This window comes from Epinephelus lanceolatus, chromosome 2 (assembly GCF_041903045.1).
Source record: "Epinephelus lanceolatus isolate andai-2023 chromosome 2, ASM4190304v1, whole genome shotgun sequence".
Lineage (NCBI taxonomy): Eukaryota > Metazoa > Chordata > Actinopteri > Perciformes > Serranidae > Epinephelus > Epinephelus lanceolatus.
Genome location: NC_135735.1, coordinates 28394007 through 28415230, shown reverse-complemented (window position 1 = coordinate 28415230; position 21224 = coordinate 28394007). Strand labels below are relative to the sequence as shown.

The 21224-nt window shown below is 43.3% G+C and overlaps 3 protein-coding genes across 3 annotated transcripts; 2 read left to right on the top strand and 1 right to left on the bottom strand.

Moving 5' to 3' along the window:
- The first annotated feature begins 71 nt into the window (after positions 1–71).
- On the top strand, positions 72–9108 carry atmin (ATM interactor). Its single transcript, XM_033621912.2, has 4 exons — positions 72–415; positions 4407–4532; positions 4911–5110; positions 5209–9108. Exons 1-4 carry the CDS (start codon positions 164–166, stop codon positions 6983–6985), a joined length of 2355 nt encoding a protein of 784 aa, XP_033477803.1. The 5' UTR covers positions 72–163; the 3' UTR covers positions 6986–9108.
- A 1497-nt stretch (positions 9109–10605) lies between these two features.
- c2h16orf46 (chromosome 2 C16orf46 homolog) lies at positions 10606–15097 on the bottom strand. Its single transcript, XM_033631128.2, has 3 exons — positions 14611–15097; positions 14322–14540; positions 10606–12229 (listed from the first exon to the last, which is right to left on the bottom strand). Exons 2-3 carry the CDS (start codon positions 14514–14516, stop codon positions 11399–11401), a joined length of 1026 nt encoding a protein of 341 aa, XP_033487019.1. The 5' UTR covers positions 14517–14540; positions 14611–15097; the 3' UTR covers positions 10606–11398.
- Positions 15098–15321: 224 nt separating this feature from the next.
- Positions 15322–20222, top strand: LOC117259426 (protein phosphatase 1 regulatory subunit 3E). Its single transcript, XM_033630749.2, has one exon. The coding sequence runs from the start codon at positions 15634–15636 to the stop codon at positions 16555–16557; it is 924 nt and encodes a 307-aa protein (XP_033486640.1). The 5' UTR covers positions 15322–15633; the 3' UTR covers positions 16558–20222.
- Positions 20223–21224: the final 1002 nt, after the last annotated feature.

Genomic DNA, 21224 nt, shown 5'->3' with positions numbered 1-21224 from the left:
ATTTTGTTAAACGGAAGTACCGCTTTATAGCGGATGTGACGTATGGGCTCTGTCCCAGCCGTCCTATTTGTGGAAGGTAGCAAACTAGCCTTTCAGGCAAAGCTGAGGGTTGCAATGCTACCACTCATTCAATGCTGCTGCTGGGGCTCTCTGCCAAACACAAATGGACTGTCAACACAGAAACATGGCTGCCTCTGCGACAAGCAAGATGAATAACAGAGATAACGCCACGGCGGACAGTCCGAAATGTCACGAAGAGTCTTTGTCGCAGTCCCGGGAAATAATAAAGCCCACCGTCACGGAGCTGACCAAAGAAGTGAGGACGAACATCCTCTGCACCGTGGAGGGATGTGGCAAGATTCTCCCCAACACACCTGCATTGAACATGCATCTCGTCAAGTCACACAGGATAAAGGTAATTAGCAAGTATATATGTTTAGGTGTTCAGGTAGCCGCGATGCTAACTTAGCTAGCGCATTATCGTAGGTTCGCTGTCATGAAACTGGAAAACGCAAGTCATCCACAACAAGCTCGGTTTAGCTAACGTTAACACATAGTAGAGATGCTTAGCGAACACGGCAGTATTCGGTAACCGTAGGTAAAAGTTCACTGTCACGAGAGTGAAGCTCCGTAGTTTAATCAGTAACGTGTGTGGTTAGCAAGCTAGCTAACTTGCTAACGTTACTTATGTTACCAATTAATAATGTGGATCACACGTGATGATTGATTACTGCATTGGCTGCCCACAGCAGTCCACACCGCCTACTTACATGCGTTACATTTCGCCTGCTGCACTGATTATCTGATTTGGCAGTGCTAAATTAGTGTGTGATGGGATAAATCAGGTTATCATGTGAAGATGATGGTGAGGGTCTCTTCCACTGGAGCACTGCTGATTCTCTGCATCTAATACACAGTCAGCCAACTACCATTACCAGCAAAGTTAAAGGCAGGCAAAGCATTTGGACTAAAGTCTACTTCTGACCCTGGTTTATATGTCCTCACTGGACTGGGCTTTTTCATGGGAGGCAGTAATTCACTGTTTCCCCTCTATGAATGAAGTTCTTTGCTGGGAAAGGCTGCCTTTTGTCCTGCAATAGACTAAGCTCTTTGTTTAAAATAGGTGATTGTGAGAATTTGAATGAGCTTTTGGAAGTAGTTCATGTGGCCCAGCTGGAAGGGTGTTTAAAGGTCCGGTTGGTGGCTCTACCAGATAAATTTGAGCCACACTGAGGTGTATTTGAAAGTTTGGGTAGGAGGTAGGAGGCCCTGGGGTTGATCCAAAACACCCAGGAGGAATTACATATCTCATCTGGCCTGGAAACGCCTTTAGGTCCCCCTGGAGGAGCTGGAAAGCGTCACTGGGGAGAGGGATGTCTGGGGTGCAGTTTAAATATAGACTGTTTTTTACATCAGTGCCTAAATATTACTGATGTAAACAGACCTTTAAGAGCGTCGGGAAACTTTGATCGTGTGTGTTTAGTTACTGTTTATGTTTTATAACATGTCAGTAACTGTGTTCAAAGCAGATTTTTCATTGCTCAGCCACACTTGCATCACAGATTGCACCTTCAAAGGGTGCAAGGAGAGAAAATGAAGGGAGCAGCATGTTATTTTTAATCCACATCTGTGTAAAACACCAGTCAGCAGTAGTAATGATATTCTGATTGACATGATGATGAAGTTCTCAAACGCTGTAGGCCCCCTTTGCCTTATTCATCAAGTCCGACTGCAAGATTGAGGCATGGAATGGGGCACCATGTGTGTTTCATCCACTTAAACACCCCTGTGGCTCTACTGCATCATTGCACAGCAGTAATGTATTGCTGATCACTCACTCCGATCTGTTTCTCTCCGGTCATGAAGACTGATGCATTACATTTGAACTCGTTTACTCAGCCCACCTCAGACTCCTTTCATAAGTTTAATGTAACTGTTCTTGGCGTGGCTTTGAGCTGTCCGTCATCCATCACTGACCTCAGCAGCATAAAGGAGCAGGATCGGGCTATTACTTGACTTACTGTGTTGCGCAGTCTCCTAGAAAAAAAGGGAATCAACCTCAGCAATGGCCACTTAAAAGGCTGTGGGCCGACCCTGGTGTGGAGAGGTCAGTGAATATTGGCTTGCTCTCTCTTTTGGGCTACAGCCAGCCACTGACTGATGACTAATAATGTCTTGACATGACTCAGGCTTATGACCAGATGACGTAGTCGAAGCCAGCCACAAGAATATTCATTTTTAGCGAATGTCTCTTTAAGCTAACTCCTCATGATAAACCAGAGGGTGTTTGTCAGCTTTGGCTGTTCTGCTCCCTTAAGTATTACGACAGATGGAGGTGACCTTGACCACTGGAAGACTGCAGTATTAATGACTGCTATGGAGCGTGATGGCTTTGTCTGCTTTTACCGTGCAACATACATTCAGTGCAGGCGCTGTTTTCTGTGATAGATGTGCTGTCCATTGACTCTGAATATACATTATGATGATAGCTGATTTAGCAAGTCTGCCTTAGGACTAAAAGAGGAGCAGTGGTGCTGCAAATGTTTACATCCCATGCACTGCCAAGCTCACTAATTTTTTTTTTTCCAGTTATGTAGAGCAGAGCCGACTGCAGAGATGTGACTTTTTTATAAATTCACATAATATTTACCTGCACTGACTAAGGAGAGCAAGGCAATGTACAACCATCACTTTTATTATCTGTAGTCATGATGATGCCTTTGAAATATGAATAAAACTTGGTATAAAAAAACCAAACATTTTGTAGTTTTCGGTGTACAGTGTAGTTGACATTGAGTGTCTTTTATAGCAGTTACCGTAAGAACTATTTTCTGTCGAGTAAAACCTGACTTTATCAGCTTAAATCTTGATTGTCAGTCACAAGGAGAACCTGTTATGCCTACCACACACTACAAGATTTAAAAAAAACAAAACAAATTTTTTAAAGACAAAAGTCTGACACCCTCTCACACCTTAGGACAATGTTGCTTATTAGCTACACCACCATAAGATTTTGCAAAGACTGGGGATTTTGCAGAGTCACTATTTGCAAGACTACAACTAGATCTCTTGTGAGATTATTTCCCACCCTGCTCCTGGTGGAAAATATCACGACAAACTCACTTTAAGGAATATGTCATATTAACAAATCTTTACATGTCTGCAAAAACACATAACTCTGGAAACACAACATATAAAGGCATCATGTTGACGTCACAACTGTAATTTCACTGTAAAAATATACTATATTTGTGTACAAACTTTACATTTTAGATTTTGTCGCCTCACCTCGCCACCAGCCTCTATTGATTAGCTGTCTTATTTTAGTTGGAGAAGACTGGGGATGAGAGGCAATCTGTTTTAAACATGAGTATATCTCACTAAAATAAGTGCTGGCTGTTGGATCAGATACAGGCCGAATTAAATAACGACACTTGTTTACACTCCTCCCTTTCTGCAGTCAAGGAGCGCCCAAAACTTGTTTACATTCTTGCTCCTCCCCGGAGTCCCCTCCATGTTTTACTGTCTGCCCGGTTTGCTTCTTGCTTAGTGCTGGAGACAACACACCTATTTTTCACTATTTTCTCAAGCCAAGATTATAAAGTTAAGATAATATAAATAATGATAATAATAATTAACAATATTAATATTTAGAGACTGAAAGGAGAGATCGCGGATGCAAGTGGCTGAAAGGAATTTCCTCTGGGCTCAGCCTGAGAGATAGGGTAAGGAGCGTGGACATCCGGAGGGAGCTCTGAGTAGAGCTGCTGCTCCTTTGCGTCGAAAGGGGTCAGTTGAGGTGGTTCGGGCATCTCATCAGGATGCCCCCGTTTGAGGAGTTTCGGGTATGTCCCACTGGTAGGAGGGACATGCTGGAGGGACTACATATCTCATCTGGCCTGGGAACGCCTTGAGATCCCCCAGGAGGAGCTAGAAAGCGTTGTTGGGGAGAGGGACGTCTGGGGTGCTTTGCTAGGTCTGCTGCCCCCATGACTTGGCCCCAGATAAGTGGATGAAAATGGATGGGTGGATGGATAATATTAAACATGTTTTAATTTTGTCAGAACAGCAAGACACAAAGACTGCCTGAAAACAGCTCGTACTGAGTTTTATGACCACCTTATGTTTTTATCCCGACATTGGAAATTTGTCTGTGACAGTGAAATGACTTGAAAAATCACGCGGTGTAAAACCGTCATTCGATTGCTTACTTAAAACTTAGCTCAGTCTCTTAAAATGACCTGAAACCACTACAGGTCTTTCTCTTGGTTGCTTGTATTTATGGTGATCAAGGAATTTCTGGTATTTTTTAATTCTTTAACACTCACTGTAAGCCATGCTGATATTGCAAATATTTCTCTGCTCTCTCCTCTCTTGTTGTCTTTCACTGGTATCGTCCCCCTCAGGATGGTATTGTCAATCCCACGGTCAGAAAGGACATGAAGGGCTCTCAGAAGCTGTACTGCTGTCCAATCGAGGGTTGTCCCAGGGGGCCAAACAGACCTTTCTCCCAGTTCTCCCTGGTTAAACAAGTAAGCCTTTTCTTCCTGTGATCTGTAATCCTATCCATGCCGTCAGTAGAGTAAAGTAGTGAGGTCTCAACTCTGTAGAATAGCTCCTAATGTGTCACTCAGCACCAAATGCATTACAAAAATCAATTTTACAGGAGTTGTGTAATACTGGTAGAGTTTATTCATACCTGAATACTTTTTTACAGCCATGTGTTAATAAATGCTAAATACTGTTTGCATGATTTATAAGCCTACTTGTACTGAGTAAAATCATCTTAAATAATTAACCCCTCTCGCAATTCTGAGACCAGTTGTTACTTGGAAAAAATAAGCCAACTTCAAAAGTGAAATACAAAGAAAAGAAATATGCAATTTATTCATTGATGTGTTTGATTGCAGCACTTCATGAAGATGCATGCAGAGAAGAAACACAAGTGCTTCAAGTGCAACAATGGCTACAGCACAGAGTGGGACCTAAAGAGGCACATAGAAGACTGTGGGAAAACCTACCATTGTACATGTGGCTGCCCCTATGCTAGTAGGGCCGCACTCCTCTCGCATATCTACAGGACAGGTCACGAGATTCCTACAGAACACAGGTATGTACCTGCACAGCCCAGGGTGATTTGTATCAAAACTTTGCTTTAACTAAAGATTAATGTGGCTGATTTTCTCTGTATGTTTTGTTTCTTAACAGAATTCCTCCAGTAAAAAAGCGAAAGATGGAGAAACTATTAAGCGCTGCTGAAAAGGTCAAGATCCATGAGTCAAGCTGTCAGATCATGCCCGCCAGTAAAGAGCCTACAGAGACTGCGCTCCCTTCTGATACGACTATTCATAACACAGACTCAGTGAATCAGATCTCCAACGCTCGTAAGAGCCCCCAGAAGTTGCTCCTGCCGAAGCCGAAGATGGCTCTGGTCAGCGTTCCTGTGATGCAGCTGGCCCACCTGCCTGTCCTCCTTCCGTCTACAGAAAGCGGGGCTCTGAGGTCCGTAGTGCTGGCAGTAGACAGCCAAGGCTCTGTCAGCACCCTTCACCTCCTGCCGCAAGCCATGGGGGCTGTGGTCCCCCAGCTTGATGCTAAGAGTTTGGGTTTCAAGGATAGCATGCCTACTTCCCGCTCCAGCCTGGGGCCAGTTAGCACAGGCGTGCAGGTCAGTCTGGACCCTGCTGGCACAGATGACTCAGCCGGTCTGGCACGGGGAAGAAGCACCTCCACCAACATTCAGACAGATAAATCATACTTGTCAAAAATGCCCACAGGAATGGGAGTAGGGGAGGGAATGGGGCTGTGCTCTGTGGGTGAGTCCTCCGTGTCATCCTGCTCCCAGACAGACATTAGTGTGAGTGCCCAAGTCCTCTTGCCAATCAGTGTTGAAACCCAGACATTCTCCTCCCGGGCCAAAGCTACATCCTCTATTGGAGCTCAGACAGACAGCCAGTGCACGAGTCAAATTCCTTGCTCCTCCTCATCTGTGCCCCCGTTCAGAACCAGGCAGACACAGACATATTTTGCCATACCACAGTCAGACGAGAAGGCTCAGGACCAGGCTATAATGTGCTCTGAGCTATTTGGCAGTGACTCTCTCAGTGTATCCACCCAGACTGCCCTGGAGATAGATGACACCCTCACTGCTGCAGGAAGCAGTTTGTACGAGGACTCAAAGTCAGCTGGTGGTATGTGTTTTGGGGTGCAGACAGACGAGCTTAACTCCAACAACATGGCAGATAACCAGACCCAAACAATGACCTTGTTAAATGATCTAGAAAATATTCTGTCTGACAGCATGTCGGGCCACCAGGTGCTCACAGAGACCTCTGCAGGCTGTGGGTCAGGTCTGGGATCTGTTCAGGAGCACCACAACGGCATTGACTTTGACTTTGAAGAGTTTCTCAGTGCTGTGCACATCCAGACACAGACAGAGGAGAGCGAGCTGGGAGGATTGAGCGGTGACACTCCGCTTGAGTCTCTGGACATCCAGACCCAGACGGACTTCCTCCTGATGGATGAACTGGACCAAAGTGAGGGACCAAGTCGAACCCAAGCCAGCGATCTGGAGCTATTCGATACACAGACTCAGACTGACCTCAATTTCCTGCTAAACGCAGGAAGCCACATGCCCCTGAGCAGCATACTACGACATTCAAGCTTTTCTATGAGCACAGAGTCCTCAGACACAGAAACACAGACAGATCTCCCCTCATTTGCCACGGGTCTCTCTGCTCAGGCTCCTGTGAGTCAGGGCGAGCACGCAAGGCTGCTGAACAGCACAGAGACACAGACTGTGACCAGCCAGGCTGAAGGGCTGGGACACCTCTTCCTAACGAGCAACGAAACACAAACTGTCATGGATGACTTCTTGTCAGCGGACCTGGCGTGGAACATGGAGTCCCATTTCAGCTCTGTGGAAACTCAGACATGTGAGGAGCTTTGTGCTCTCTTTCAGCACCCTGAAAAACCCAACAGCTGAAGGCCTCCTGGTGAAGCTGCCTAACCTTTTGCAGTACAGGTTTCTCATGTCTGTTCCTATGAGAGGAATCAGTCTACACTGTCCTCCAGCAGACCACAGTCTCGGCACAAAGAAGTCTGTGAAAATGTTTTTGAACATTCCACTGGAGACGTCATGTTCAGAGCCTTTCCAGGTGTATATCCTGACAGCTCTGGTGCACTTTATTAGCTCAATGGGCATGATCAATCAGCTCCTGTGACAGTTTACATATTTATTTGCACATAAAGTAACATATTATATGTGTCTTGTCTGAAATGCCAGTTTACTTCTATATTTCAGTGTATAGCCACTGTGACTGGTTTTCACTGTTTGGTCTTACTAGCAGTTTAAAAACGACTTAACATTTCATCAGTGTTAGATCTGCACATAAAAGGGATAACATCTTTAGCTGTGTGTGGCTGTCAAGAAAAGGCTTATGAAATTGTTACCCTGTATGACAGCTTTCAGATATGCATATACTGCATGAGAAGTTTCATCTCAGATGTACACAAGCAAACATTGTGCATTTAGTTAACGTGTAGGTTTGTAAACGTGCATGAAGCCTTCAACTGGTCAGCAGCACTGAAGCGTAAAACATCTGTCCTCTGCTTGTGCATCGAATGGCTGCCTCATTGATGTTGCGTTGTCAGCTGCAGTGAGACTGTTAACTCTGAATACATCGTGCAAGCTTTGCAGCCAGTGAAACACTTGACCAGTGCGAAGATATCAGCTTTATGATTTCCAAGATAAAACCTTAAACAGTGAACAAGGCATTGCTCAAAGTCGTTAAGATGTATCTCTGAAACATACCATTACTCTTACAGTTGTGGCACAAGTAAAAACGAGTAGTTCATGTCTTGTCAGTTGTTACGCACCTTTCATTGAAATGTGATTGTGAAGTTTGATGTTGTGTAAACACTCTTTGTGTCTGGGCCTCTATAGCGAAGCAGTCAGTTCGAGTCAGTAAGCAGACTAGGCTGTCAACGTCTTTGACTTATTCATTAGCTGGGTGTAAGTGTATACAGTAGCAGAGCTCTGTGCTAAAGTGATCCAGTAATTTTACTGTACAGAAGTGTATAGTGGATTAGCGCAAGGATTAGCACGGAGCTATTGTTCGTATTCAACACCTGATTTTGACTGAAAGAAGTCCTGTTGGTTATCTTCTGTTACAATCATCATACTTTCCACTCTTAACATTCGAACGCAGTATTTTAATTTATTGTTATATTTTTATCTCTTCTCCAAGAAACTAAAGTTGATGTTTTGATTTTGTTTTGAGCTGTTGCACCGAGTTACCTCATTAAGCGCAGGCACCACATGCAGACTGAGTTCTACTGGGGAACCTAGAGCTACAGGCCTTGATCCTTTGTTCGTTTTGTTACGTTGGTGCCTTAACCCAAGTATTTGCTACAATTTGCTGCTTCAGTATAATTACTAATTGTCAGAATATGCTTTGGATAATGAACACTGGAAAACTGTCATAATCCTTTCGGTCTTAGCTTTGCATGTTTAATCCACTCTGTATTGGTATTCTCATCACATTTGCATGGAATATTGGAGTGTCCCTAATTGTTCTCTATGATTTCTATAGAAAAATTTCTGTTCTGTCACATGAAAATAATGCTATGCAGCATTTTACTGAAAAAAAAGAATGCCATCTCACTGTTTTTATTGACAGATGGTTAATGCTGTTACAGTTTATAGATATTTGTAGGAACTGAAGAATGTACAGAACATGACACTGTGCCCAAGTATAACATGCTCTATTTTGACTCATAAATTTCAAAATTTGTCGTATCGAGATTAGTAGCGACTTCTAGTTTGTGGTTCTTGAATTCAGGTGGTCCCTGCTGGTTTAGATGAACAGGAAAATGCCTTGGATTAAACAGAGCTGTGTGTAGAGAGAAGCCTTGTCAGTCTCAAGTGTCAGTTACAGTGCTTTATTTTCTCTCAGTAGGGAATGCATGCAGATATTTTCCCAGCACAAAATATTTGTTTTAGCAGAATTTGAGTTTCTGTTGCCTATATGTGTAGAGTTAATGGTTGCCTTGATTAATTGTTGAAGCTACACTACAGATGTTCTTAATAAACTGCTGGAAAGTGTATATTGTGCTCCTTGTCACTTATTTTAGAGCAAAGGTGGAAGGAAAAAAACAGAGAGCAGTCGTATGTGTAACCACAATCTGTGTCCAAAAAGTACAGAAAGGGTTCACACACCCGAATCAGTCAGCTTGCTCCTTTAATTCAGCTCTCAGTTCAGCATAGTGGAATAAAATACATGGCTAATTTGGTGATACTTTCTTCAATGTGCATTAAATCTGTTCTCCTGTGCTAAAATCAGAAACTGAGAGCTGAATTTAACAGACAGTTCTTCCCAAAATCAGAAATGCATACTGTATCGCAGCACAGAAGGAAACGTGCATCTACTGCTAGCTCATGTAGCACCACTGCGTTAGCTATCGTTACAACTCAGCAAAGGATACCATCAATGTTTCCAACTTGCACTGTCGCAAGCACAAGCCTCTCGTCCATGAGTAGGTGCACAATTCCTTCTGCGCAGTGACACGGTTGGCAGGTTGAGGAGAAAGTCTCCTCATGTTTCTAATGCAGACAGTACAACCTTCAAGCTACAAGGACTGGCTCTTTCTTCAATCCCCCAAGAATGCTCGACAACAAGACATTAGGGAGATTTACAGTATCCTGCAAACACCCATCCATTTTCATCCACTTATCCGAGGCTGGGTCGTGGGGGCAGCAGGCCAAGCAAAGCACCCCAGACGTCCCTCTCCCCAGCAACACTTTCCAGCTCCCCCTGGTGGACCCCAAGGTGTTCTCAGGCCAGATGAGATATGCAATCCCTCTAGCGCGTTCTGGGTCTGGCCCGGGGCCTCCTACCTGTGGGATGTGCCCGAAACACCTCCAGCAGGAGGCGCCTAGGAGGCATCCTGATCAAATGCCTGAAGCACCTCAACTGACCCCTTTCTACACAAAGGAGCAGCGGTTCTACTCCGAGCTCTTTCAGGATGTCCGAGCTCCAATCCATAGAGGAAACTCATTTCAGCCGCTTGTATCCACGATCGCATTCTTTCGGTCACTACCCAGAGCTCATGACCATAGGTGAGGGTTGGGACGCAGATGGACCAGTAAATTGAAAGCTTAATTTATATTTGAGTTGTGAATGACAATAACTAATAATTACCCCTTTAAATCGTCAGACTGTTTGAGTGCACAAATTCCTACACAGGTAGAAGGAAAATAGTTCCTACATGAAACTGCTCAAAAGAGACATTGCTGCTGAGTTGAGTTGGCGCTTTGAGACACATGCTGAGTGCCATCCACTTGCATTTCATTCAAGAGAAGGCAGACATCTCTATGGCAGATGTCTCCAACACTCTGCAACTCACACCAAAACAATTTAGATTGATAGACAGCAGGTAAGAGGAAAAATATGTATTTTTCCATTTTCAGGTGAGTGGAACCTCTTTAGTACTTATTAAAGAACACAAAACGGTATTATATCATGTCTACCATATTCTCACCTTCATGCAGTTCCATCTTTCTGAATCCTGGCTTGTTCTGGATAAGCAACAAATCAGTTGTAAGAAACCAGTTTATTTGACATTCACATTCAGGGATCACAAAAGTTTTGTAAAATGAACACTGCAGCTCTTTTGATTATACTGTGGAACAATCCTGCTACACATCTTTTTTATTTTACAGTGCAGCTAAATGACAAAGGGGCAGTATAACAATGTAAAGTATAAAGATCAGATATTGCTGTAACTGTCTGCCCTTTGGAGGCCAACTTGACATAAAGCGTGATCAAACTAATGCTGCACTGATAACCACTGTACATTGCATAACCATCCTGACCATCATCTCTACCCACAGCCATCAGGCCTCGCCTACTGACTGATATAAAACTAAAGTTGCATACAATAAAACATTAACAGAGCAGATGCACCAGTTTGGCAGCAGTTAATATCATCATCACATATAGTCACAGAGCAACACTTTGTCGCTTGTGGCTGAGGATTACATCGTAGTGCGAGGCAGGCACGCTGCCATGCTTCTTATGAGGTAGTTGCACCGTTGCTAGGTAACTAGAACAGCTGAAGAAGCACTTGTGGGAACCGGTCAGAACAAAACAGCACCAAATGACATAAAGAGCTTAACATTTCATAGTACGCTCTACAGTGTTACGTCAGACTGAAATAACTGAACATGAGACCAAATGAATTACGTCTGCAATAACTTACTTTGATGATTTAGCCTTCAGCTAACTATTCTGATGGAAACTCTGTATGATGTGGTGAGGCTGAGGCCTGTGCGATACAAAGTGAGATATACATGTTTTTATTTGGTTGTACCTGAGAGTTTGAAGACAGTAACATACTACATACACACAGTCTTGCTGGGGTGCATATGGGTTTGTGCACCTGCCGCAGTGCTGGAGTGAAGGGTCTGCGTGAGGCTCTTTCCCACTGAGTAGCCAGTGCGGTGCACCGTGGCAGGTTTGGAAGACGTAGCTACTTGATACCTCTTGGGGATAGAAACACTCAAAGCAGAGAACAAGTGGGGGTTGTACGGACATGTCCAGTACTTGGAGTCCAGGGCTGCAGAGTAAATGGGGAGCTCTGGGTTTGCATTAGGATCCACTCTTGTTCCGCTCTTCTTATCAAACATGAAATAGCTTTCCTCTATGGTTTCTCCTTCTGGAGCCTTCTTTCCACTGCAGAGCTGGCCACTGGCTTTCTGAGGATTCAGGTGTGGTGATTTAATAGGTGGTAAAAATGTGAAGTTTTTAATAGGAAGCACTGTTTTATTGGGCCTGTGCCTGGGTTTCTGAGGCTTAGCGGGCCTGTTCTCCAGGTATTTTGAGGGGAGATGCGCCCCTTCCTCCTCCATCTTTTCCTTGAGTATGAGATTTGCCATAGTTTTCTGCACTGCACTGAGGACAGGCCATTCTGAGGCATCTTTCTGCAGAGCAACCTCAGCAGTGTTACCCCAGGATCCTATGTGCTGGTTTAATGGTATGGATTTCTTTAAGGTGTTATGCGGGGCCACATGAGACTCACAGCGGTGCTCTAAGATGCTAGTGGAGCTGTCTGTTGGGTCAACAGCAGAGGGCATCGGGTTGTCAGCCTCTTTGTGCTTTGGCTTCCTGTTCCTCTTCTGAGGCAGAAGTATGCAGCTCAGTGGAGCAACTCTGGCCCAGCCATGAACCTGTTTTCAAATGGTCAAATGGAATAGAATGTTAAATATGCAAACAACTGTGTTGATATGTCTGCACTGAAAATGCATCAAAGGAATTACTGTGCCAAGTCAAAGTTAAAAGTGATAGTGGAAATGATGTTAAAGGCATACTTCACCCATAAAATGACTGTACTGTATATCAGTAAGTCATGCCGTGTTACCGTATTCATTAAGAAAAATGCTCTCTTCAAAGCCAGACTTCAATAGTAAGGTTTTTTTTTTTAGTGAAAATGCGTGTGTTTGGGGAGTACCGAGCATATGACTGGACATATGAGACTTGGATTATACTGTGCAAGTTGTGTGAAAGCTTGTAAATGGATGTTTATATATACATTTGTTGTAAAATGTGGTCCCCAAAGAGTCAATAAAACAAAACAAATTTTGCTTCACGGATTCACAGTAACACGCCATGACTAATACATACAACTGGTATACCGGTATTTAATTTCAGGCCAAAGTGTTATTTTCAAGATAGAAAGGTCAACATGGGCTCAAGTTGAAGCCTATCAACTTGGGAAGTTTTCTATGTGCAAGTGAAGCAGTGATATTAAACACAAAGTGATGAAAAACGATCATTTTTGGTGATCATTTGTCAAACGGACAGTCAATTTTAGGTTTTTTGGGAGGATGTTGTGTGTGATATGTTGAAATAAAATGGCAGCAGGCCCCAGAATCTTATTTTGCTACTTTCCCCTTTGTGTCAGGATACTCCTTGCCAAAAATATGTCTCAAAAAAGGAACCCCTGAGAACAAATGGCCCTGAGTTGGGGGTGCTCATCATCAACTTGTGATGGCCCAAGGTTCAGGCTAACAGGAAATAATAATGAAAAAAGGGTAGCAGACAACATCATGAGGGCTGGACCTGGCTCCTGGCCTATAACTGATATGCAAATTGTCATTTTGTGGCTGAAGTATTTCTTTAATGTTGGCATAGAGTGTTGGGGGTAACATGTTACAGTAATATATAAAGTTTTAGCAGTAACAAAGTAATATTGGTTTTTATAGTATTGTCATGTCAATATACGCTACATTATAGAAGGGTGTCAGTGATCGGCACATCTGGGTCATGCTGTACTGTGCGTTAAAATGTTCAGTGTGTTTACGTTAATACACCTGCAACATCTACACAGATCCCGTTCTGCTTTTGCATCCTGAGGCTACTAGAAAGTAGCGGGGTAAGGAGCTGGCCTCCAGTTTATTTTTTCCTCATCCTGGTGATCAGCACATATGTCCACCGTCCTGTCCTCATGCATAACTCTTTCTCCAGTGCTGCTGTAGCTGCCCAGCACAATGGGAACTGGCAGGTGGGCGTTCCAGCTCTGGTGTATTAATTTGCTCTTGTCATAGTGACTTGATTACAGGGCAGGCCATTCTGTTTGCTGTGCTAGCCTCAATATTTGTTTAGTGTGTTTCATATCACAGGCCCACAGATATTTATCTCTATCTTATAATTATAACACTGTGATCCTCTGCCTGACCCTCGCTGTGTCCCAGGCTATTCATTTATTTAAAAAGGTCTGGGCTATTTATTTGCCCTTTATCATCATGCTTTTATTAATGAAAGCAGGGGATTTAATACAGAGTGGTAACGACTATATGTGAATGACTGGGTCAGACCTGCTGGGTAACAACATGACCCTTATCCATTAAAAATGACTATTAGTTCCTCTGAGGTCATTTTGGTGAAAGTAACACAAAAGTAGTGTAATGAGTAACTTATTACTCTACACAGAGAGTAATTTTGTAAAGTAACATTACTTTAAAATTAGGTTTTGAGAGTAACTTGCCCAACACTGTTGGTATGTGAGTAAATTTATCAAAAACACTATATAGATAAGGGCTATATCAAAACACATAAGTATAATTAATCATAAATTGAAGCAGATATTCTATAAATTTCTCCTTCTCATTTGAAAAACAACTTTGCCACTGACTTTAAACTGTAACAGAAGACACTTAGAACCAACACCTGCTGTTGGTACAACTAACTTCACTAAATCAGATAAAGCCCGGCAGTATAAAAAAGGTTTGCAGTAAGAAGATAGCCTGTTCATTCACTTACAGCTTCCTCCCAGCCAGAGTAACAGTGATACTCATAAGGCTCCAGCTCTCTCATGAAGTCCTCCTCACTGATATCTAGAAGGGCATCAACAAGTCTCCTCTCTGAAGTCTGCTCCTCAACTGCGTCCTCCTGTGATGGAAACTCATCCTCTGATCCACTCACAGCTCTGTGGTCCACTTCTTTTAAGGTTTCCATTATGTAGTTAGCTCATGATGACACCTAAAAAGTAGAATATATATTAAATAACCTACTGTGGAGTTCTCTCAAAGTTACACCAAACTCCACTCACCTAAAAGAAGCACTTTGAGTCCCTGCAGCATTTTAAATAGGCTTGTATCACTATCTTCATGTCGTGAAGCACCATTTACAAACAACTGCTGCGACCTGTCGTGCTGAGTTTTCTTTCCGGTCGACAGAGTTTCCCCAAACACAAGTGTAGGAGCGGCGAATGCCTTTAGAGACGAGCTGCAACGCCGTCGCCACAGCAACCAGTAGAGGCCGCACCGGCGTGTGACGTAGAGAAAAGGGGATGGGCGCATGCTGCAACAGATCACTCCTCCAGATGATTTATTACACCTCTGTTATGCAATAAGACATCATTTTTACACGGTATCCCTCGGTAAGCCGATGGTGCATGAAGCAGTAGAGTGTAATAAAGTGAAATAGGTTAAAATATGATGATTATGATGGGAAAACGTTGATATTAATATAAAGATGTTATGTCAGACTGCAGAAAATGCCCACAAATTTAATTATGAGGTGTTTAAAATCATTTTATTGGTTGTCTGTGGGTCATTCAGGTCAGCGTGATAGTGTCACAATGAAAAACACAGGCCTAAAGGCTATAAATAAATACTGTGGTTGGTTAGGGGGAGTTAACCGGTTCATCTCTTGTGAAGGAGGAAACCATTTTGGTTAGTTGCAACGTTCAGTTCTGCACGTAGACGTCACACTGTGCTGCGCGCAGGTTCACGTCAGCTGCGAGAGGACACTGCATGTTCACCACATGAAAAAAAGGGGAAACGAGCGATGGTCTCTGCCGGAAGGAAAGACTTTTTATTATTTACGCAATGACAAGAGAGACAGAAATGTCTTCGTCACAATTTGATAGTGACTGATCCGCAGGAGCAAAGGCGCACATCAACGGCTCGGTTTATTGGTCCAGAGCTGGACAGTGTCAACCTGTGACGCAACCGGAGCACCTATCCGCGCGCGGAATACTTGACACCTGACGGCTCCGTCTCTCGACACGACGCCGGTCTTTTCCCATCACGACCACTTCGGCTCTGCAGTGCAGGAACTGCTGCGTTTTATGGAAGCGGAGTCTGTGCGTCCTGTCGTGGTCATGCTGCCCCCAAAGAACTGCCTGCCGAGGAACTACAGCTGCATAGCCGGACTGTTCGGGAGCCTGGCGGCGGCGAACCCACGGCTGGAAGATGGGGAAGAGTATGACATGATGAACGGCACCTGTGAGACCACCGAGAGCCCCGTGGTGGAGGAGAGACCCCGGGGCAGAGAGATCCTCCTGAAGCCTCCACAGAGTCCAAATCTGCGTCGGAGGTGCAAGTCCCTGCCTACGCCCACAGAGAGAGCGAAGTTGGAGATCTCCCGCAGCAGGAGTCCAACCAGTCAGAAAAAGGTCCGGTTCGCAGATTCTCTGGGCCTGGAGCTCACTTCAGTGAAGCACTTCGATGATTCAGATGAGCCAGAGGTGCCGGAGCGCATATTGGCCAAACTCCCCAAAGGAACCCTGCATCTTAATCATTTGGACACAAAGTTCCCCCGTGCGCCCTCGCAGTCTGTGTTTATGGAGTTGCAGTTCACCAACCCGGGCACACTACCCGGCTTTGAGCAGAAAGTGAGGGAGGTGAAAGTCATGCTGGAGACCGTGGAGACGGATGAATTCAGCCTATCCGGGTTTGTGCGCGTCTTGAATCTGGCTTTCGAAAAGAGCGTCTCTTTACGGTATTCTCTAAACAACTGGATAACATTTATGGACAGCCTGGCGTCCTACGTCCCTGACTCCAGCGACGGTGTCACTGATAAGTTCTGTTTCAAGGTAGTCATGCCCACCTACCTCGACAACGGAGGCACATTTCAGTTTGCGATTAAATACTGTGTCGGCGGGCAGGAGTTCTGGGACAATAACAATGGGAACAACTACAAAGTGCGGCGCCACCGGTTCAAGATGTCCCCACCACGGGAATGGGAGAATGGATGGATTCACTTTATCTGAGCTTTGTTGTCCGCAGTGGCACAACTGCGTGCGTAATTTGCGCGTAACTGATCCCCGGGTACCTTAAGTATGACTGTAGCTTGTTATAAATGATTATTTTCTGCCATTGTCAGCTACACACATGCTGTGATACTGAAAACAATTTCCCACAATAATTCAAATATTTGCCCCGCTGTGGTGACATTAAGTGGTGAGGGCTACAGTGTAAGCCTTAGGTGCCCGGCGAGGGATGCTGTTAGATAATTTGCCTTGATGTCAGGGCTCTCTGTACAGCTTGTAGCCCTTTGGGGGGGGCATGATCACGTTATGTAATGTAGAAACACGTGCCACGGAAAAACGTGCCGGGCAACGCCGACTTCAGCCATCACTGTTCCTTTCAGGAGATGCTGTAAAATGAATTAGTGGCACGGAGATGTTTTGTTTTGCATGCGTGCAAAATATTGGCTTGATAGGGAGCAGAAAGCATCACATTTTGGCTAATATGGATGCCATGTGAACCTAGTAGCATATTCCTCTAGTAGTCTCCTGCAGGCTGGGAGAAATATAGTGTTTTGCCGTTTTGACGGATAGAAATTTGTGGCAGGTTATCTTGATAATAAAAAAAAATTCTCGGTATAATATCCCACTGTCATGCCATTGAAAAATGCCTTATTTTTAGCCATGGTGTGGGACGTTGTGCATTGAATGCTGTACAGTGTTTTCCTCATGGGGCTTGCATAGATAAAATGCATTATATGATTATCAACATTAAGCTTACATTTTTAAAACAAGGCCTTCAGGCACTGGGAAGTAGGTAGTGTCCATATAGCTGTTGGCTTTCAATCCAGGGACTCCATGCTTAGTCATAAACCAGCCATATATTTGCACATACTCAACACCCATTGTATATTTTTGCTGAATTAATATAAAAAACTAAACTTTTTGCCACATTGAGAACTTAAGGGAGCCTAACCAAAGTCCAAAGAGGATGAAAAAGTAAAAAAAAATCCCCAAATTATATCCGCATCATGCATATTCCATCAAATCATAAAGGCTGGGTTTATAAAGAATGGGCTTCAACACTCCCACTGTAGCGTGGTTGTTGTCCCACCAAGGAAAACACATTTAGTAGCAATGTTTGCAAGGTTAAATTTACCTCAAATTACTTGTGGACCTCTCCTCCTCTTCTTCTTCAGGTTGATCATTATAAAGCAGATGTTATTTTCACAGTAGTTGTTTTCTAACAGATGCATTCAGACAGATAGGTATTATTGTACATTTGGAGATTCAACACATACTGTGTATTTCATTTCTGATGTTTTTTTGGACTGCACTGTGTAACCCTGTTTTTGTCCGTAGACAAAGTAGCTATTACACGGACGACCGTGTTCAACCGGCTGTAAAGCGGATGAGATAATATCCTCAGTCACCACTGTGCAAGAATAGTGCTGCTTCTCGCACCCCACATGACCTCAATGGTTTGAACCACCTGACTGTCTGATATTTCCGTCCTTAGGTGACAAACTGTCGCCTGATTTCCACACCGTAAGCCTTGATTGATGATACACAACCAGTCTTCTCTCTCCAGACAACAGCCGATGTTGCATCCTTAAGCTTTTAATTAAACCACCCGCGGGTAGTCTTCCAAACCAGCTCCTTGCCATTTGTCATTATGCACGTTGTGGCGAACAGGCTTGCATGTCGTAGGCAAACGAGTTTACTGCAAATGCAAGTGTTCACTGTGCTTTCTTTTTAGGTGTGTAGAAAGTTAAGACTCCAGTTCAATGAGTCGAGGAATCAACAGGCAGGATGCTTTTAATTCCAGTGCTCTGACTGTAATCCGAACATCACTTTGTTCTTTGTTTACATCATCGTGGCATCAGAGGGCAGCTCTCCTTTTAACGAGGCCATCAGGTTATGATGTGGATAAAGACTATTCCTGTAACCACTTAGTTTTTGGAGCATCTCCACTGTGAATCCATCAGTAATGTTTGTCTAAACCTGACATCGTTTTTAAATGCGGTACCTGATGTTGTTAGAGTTTTGCTGATGTGAGAGACGGCCAGCACGGAGTTGATGTTTGCTTTTATTTATCACACACAGACCTGCATTTTCTCACGTGTTTGTTTGAATACACTGTGGATATAAAAGGTCTGGCCATGGCAGAGCTTACTGTGTGTTATATTGCCTGCTTTGGTCTGTGTAAACTTTGCTCAAGAATCCATGCTCTGCGATACCAGAAAGCATTAATTATCCAGGTTGAGACTTCTGATGTGGGCACTGAGAGATGCATCAATACCAATTAATCACTGCAGATTATGTTTAGTATTAATATTATCGTTTGGAGTCCTGGCACAGCTTGAGATTGCTTGGTGGTCAACGGTCTGAAAATAATGCTTTCTCCATATTCCATCAATTGTGACTCTGTGGTTTAAGTTTCCAAAAAGTATGAGACTGTAGGATACCAGCACTCAGCTTCACTCTGGTATCGCTCACACACTCTGTTGTTATTGGTGCATCATCCCTGCCATCAAGAAAACGAAGGGCTTCTGGTCTGATTTTCACCTCAATGTATACATAACATTTTGCATCAAAACTCACTGATATATAGATATGTATGTAAATGTGTTAATGTTTCATATTGAATGTCTTCCTGTTACTGTTCTATGTTATGTGTATTTTGAAGCATTTTTGAGGCAGAATAGAGAGATCAGGATGTGAAAAGATTGTCATGTGTTGAGCATGTGAAGTTGGAAAATAGTATGAGCCCAAACAATGAATTCTCAAAGCACACTTGATATTAGATTTAATTATAAAAACTTTCTTAAATATAATTAAAAGCAAAGCTGCTTGTTGAATTGGTAATACCAATAACTGTGATCATTTGTATCAAAATGATGTTTAATAAGATGCTGCAATAAGTTTTTGTAGGATCTCCCCTTAAATATGTACCAAAATGTGAATGAAATTAATACACTGGAATCCCGATGTGCGTAACTATAGGTATACACTGCCTTACTAAAGTATGAGTTTTCTTCGAGACATGAAGCAATGCTGGAGGAAGTGCTTGTTTGTCAAGAAATAATGTGATTGCTAATGAAAATGAAAATGAAAATGTGTGGACTCTAGACAATGATAAGGCGACCTATCTGGGCAGCACAGGTAACGCCAGATGCACTTTGGAGTTTGATAACTTTTGGCATGAGTAACTTATGATTGTAGCTGATACTGAGCAGACTCAGTTAAAGCAGGTTCAAAGCACTTTGCGTGAGAACAAGGAAAAGGGAAGGAACGGGTTGCGGGTCACTGTATGTACGAAAGCTTCTCCTGTGAATAGCTACTAACCAAGATGATTTCCATCCTTGTCCATTTTTACTGCTCTTGTCTTTCACTGTGGAAAGCCTAAATCACCTTTGTCTTATTTATAACCATTGTACGGCACTGAATCTAATTCAGTGAGTTTTTTGGTTTTTGTAAATCCTATGCATCCCCTAATGTGTTGTAACATCTGCAGTCAGCTGACTGTGTTAATCTGTACTGTGTGCTGTCTTTAATTTTCTCTTTTGCAGTGATGGTTAGCCATGTTTGCATGTACAGCTCTAACATACCTTTATTTCTATGTTTAGTTTATAATGTAACCTATATTTTGTTAAAACAATGGTAAATAAAGACATTTGTGATGGAAACTAAACCCTGCCAGTATTTCAAACTATCAGATTACCCAATGTTATCTATGCACTGCTGCTTTAATTTAATTTCTATCTGATAATTATGTGAACAGTCCGTTGCCTAACAGTTATTGCAATATCACATCTCTCTTGCAAACTCCACAGCTACTGTTATCATAAGAGCTCACTGTGATCTAGTGTGTGCAGAGCTGTTCATGTGTGTGTTCCCAAGGAGTCTGATTATCAGCTCAGCAGAGCATCTTAAAGGGGAAAGGCCTGCTGCTGGCCCCCATTCATAAAGCTGCACACTGCAGTGGGCTGTTGCCATCGCCATTGTGAACATGGCTGTGGACATGTCCTTGAATTGATCACATTCTGACACCACGCCCCCTTCTGTCTTTGAAAGGGAGGGGCTGGAGCTTGAAGCAGGAAGAAGCCAGGAGAGCCGAGCAAAGGTGCAATAAGCAGCATATAGAGATCATATAATGAAAGCTGATGGAAACATAGCACGTGTGAGTGTTTTCACTATTGGTCCTTTGAACACATAAGCACTTTCTCAAGGACCAAAGAGGTAGTGCAACTGTTAAACTGCAGACAGCTGCTTGTTTAGCTTCCCATCTGTTTAGAGCTTGGAATAGCACATTTTCCTTTCAACCACATATCAGATCTGAACATTATATAACATCTCCACACCTGCACATCAGATATGATTATGTAAACACATGCATACAGTGTATCCCCATACCTAACATTTAAAGGTTATCGGTGGTATCATTCTATTTCAATCACTTTCTGTGCTACTTATGTTATAAAGTGTTTTGGTTAATGATAAACAAATTATGATCAATTTACAATCTCCTCACTTCTAACAAGCATACCAGCCATCTCTCTAAATAGCATGAGTAAGAAATAATAGGGCAACTGGCGTGCAGTTAAATAAAGCCACAGTCCCTTTGCAAAGCCTCCAACTCTTTTCGGTTTACGAATTAAATGGCTGATAATGGCACTGTAATATGATGC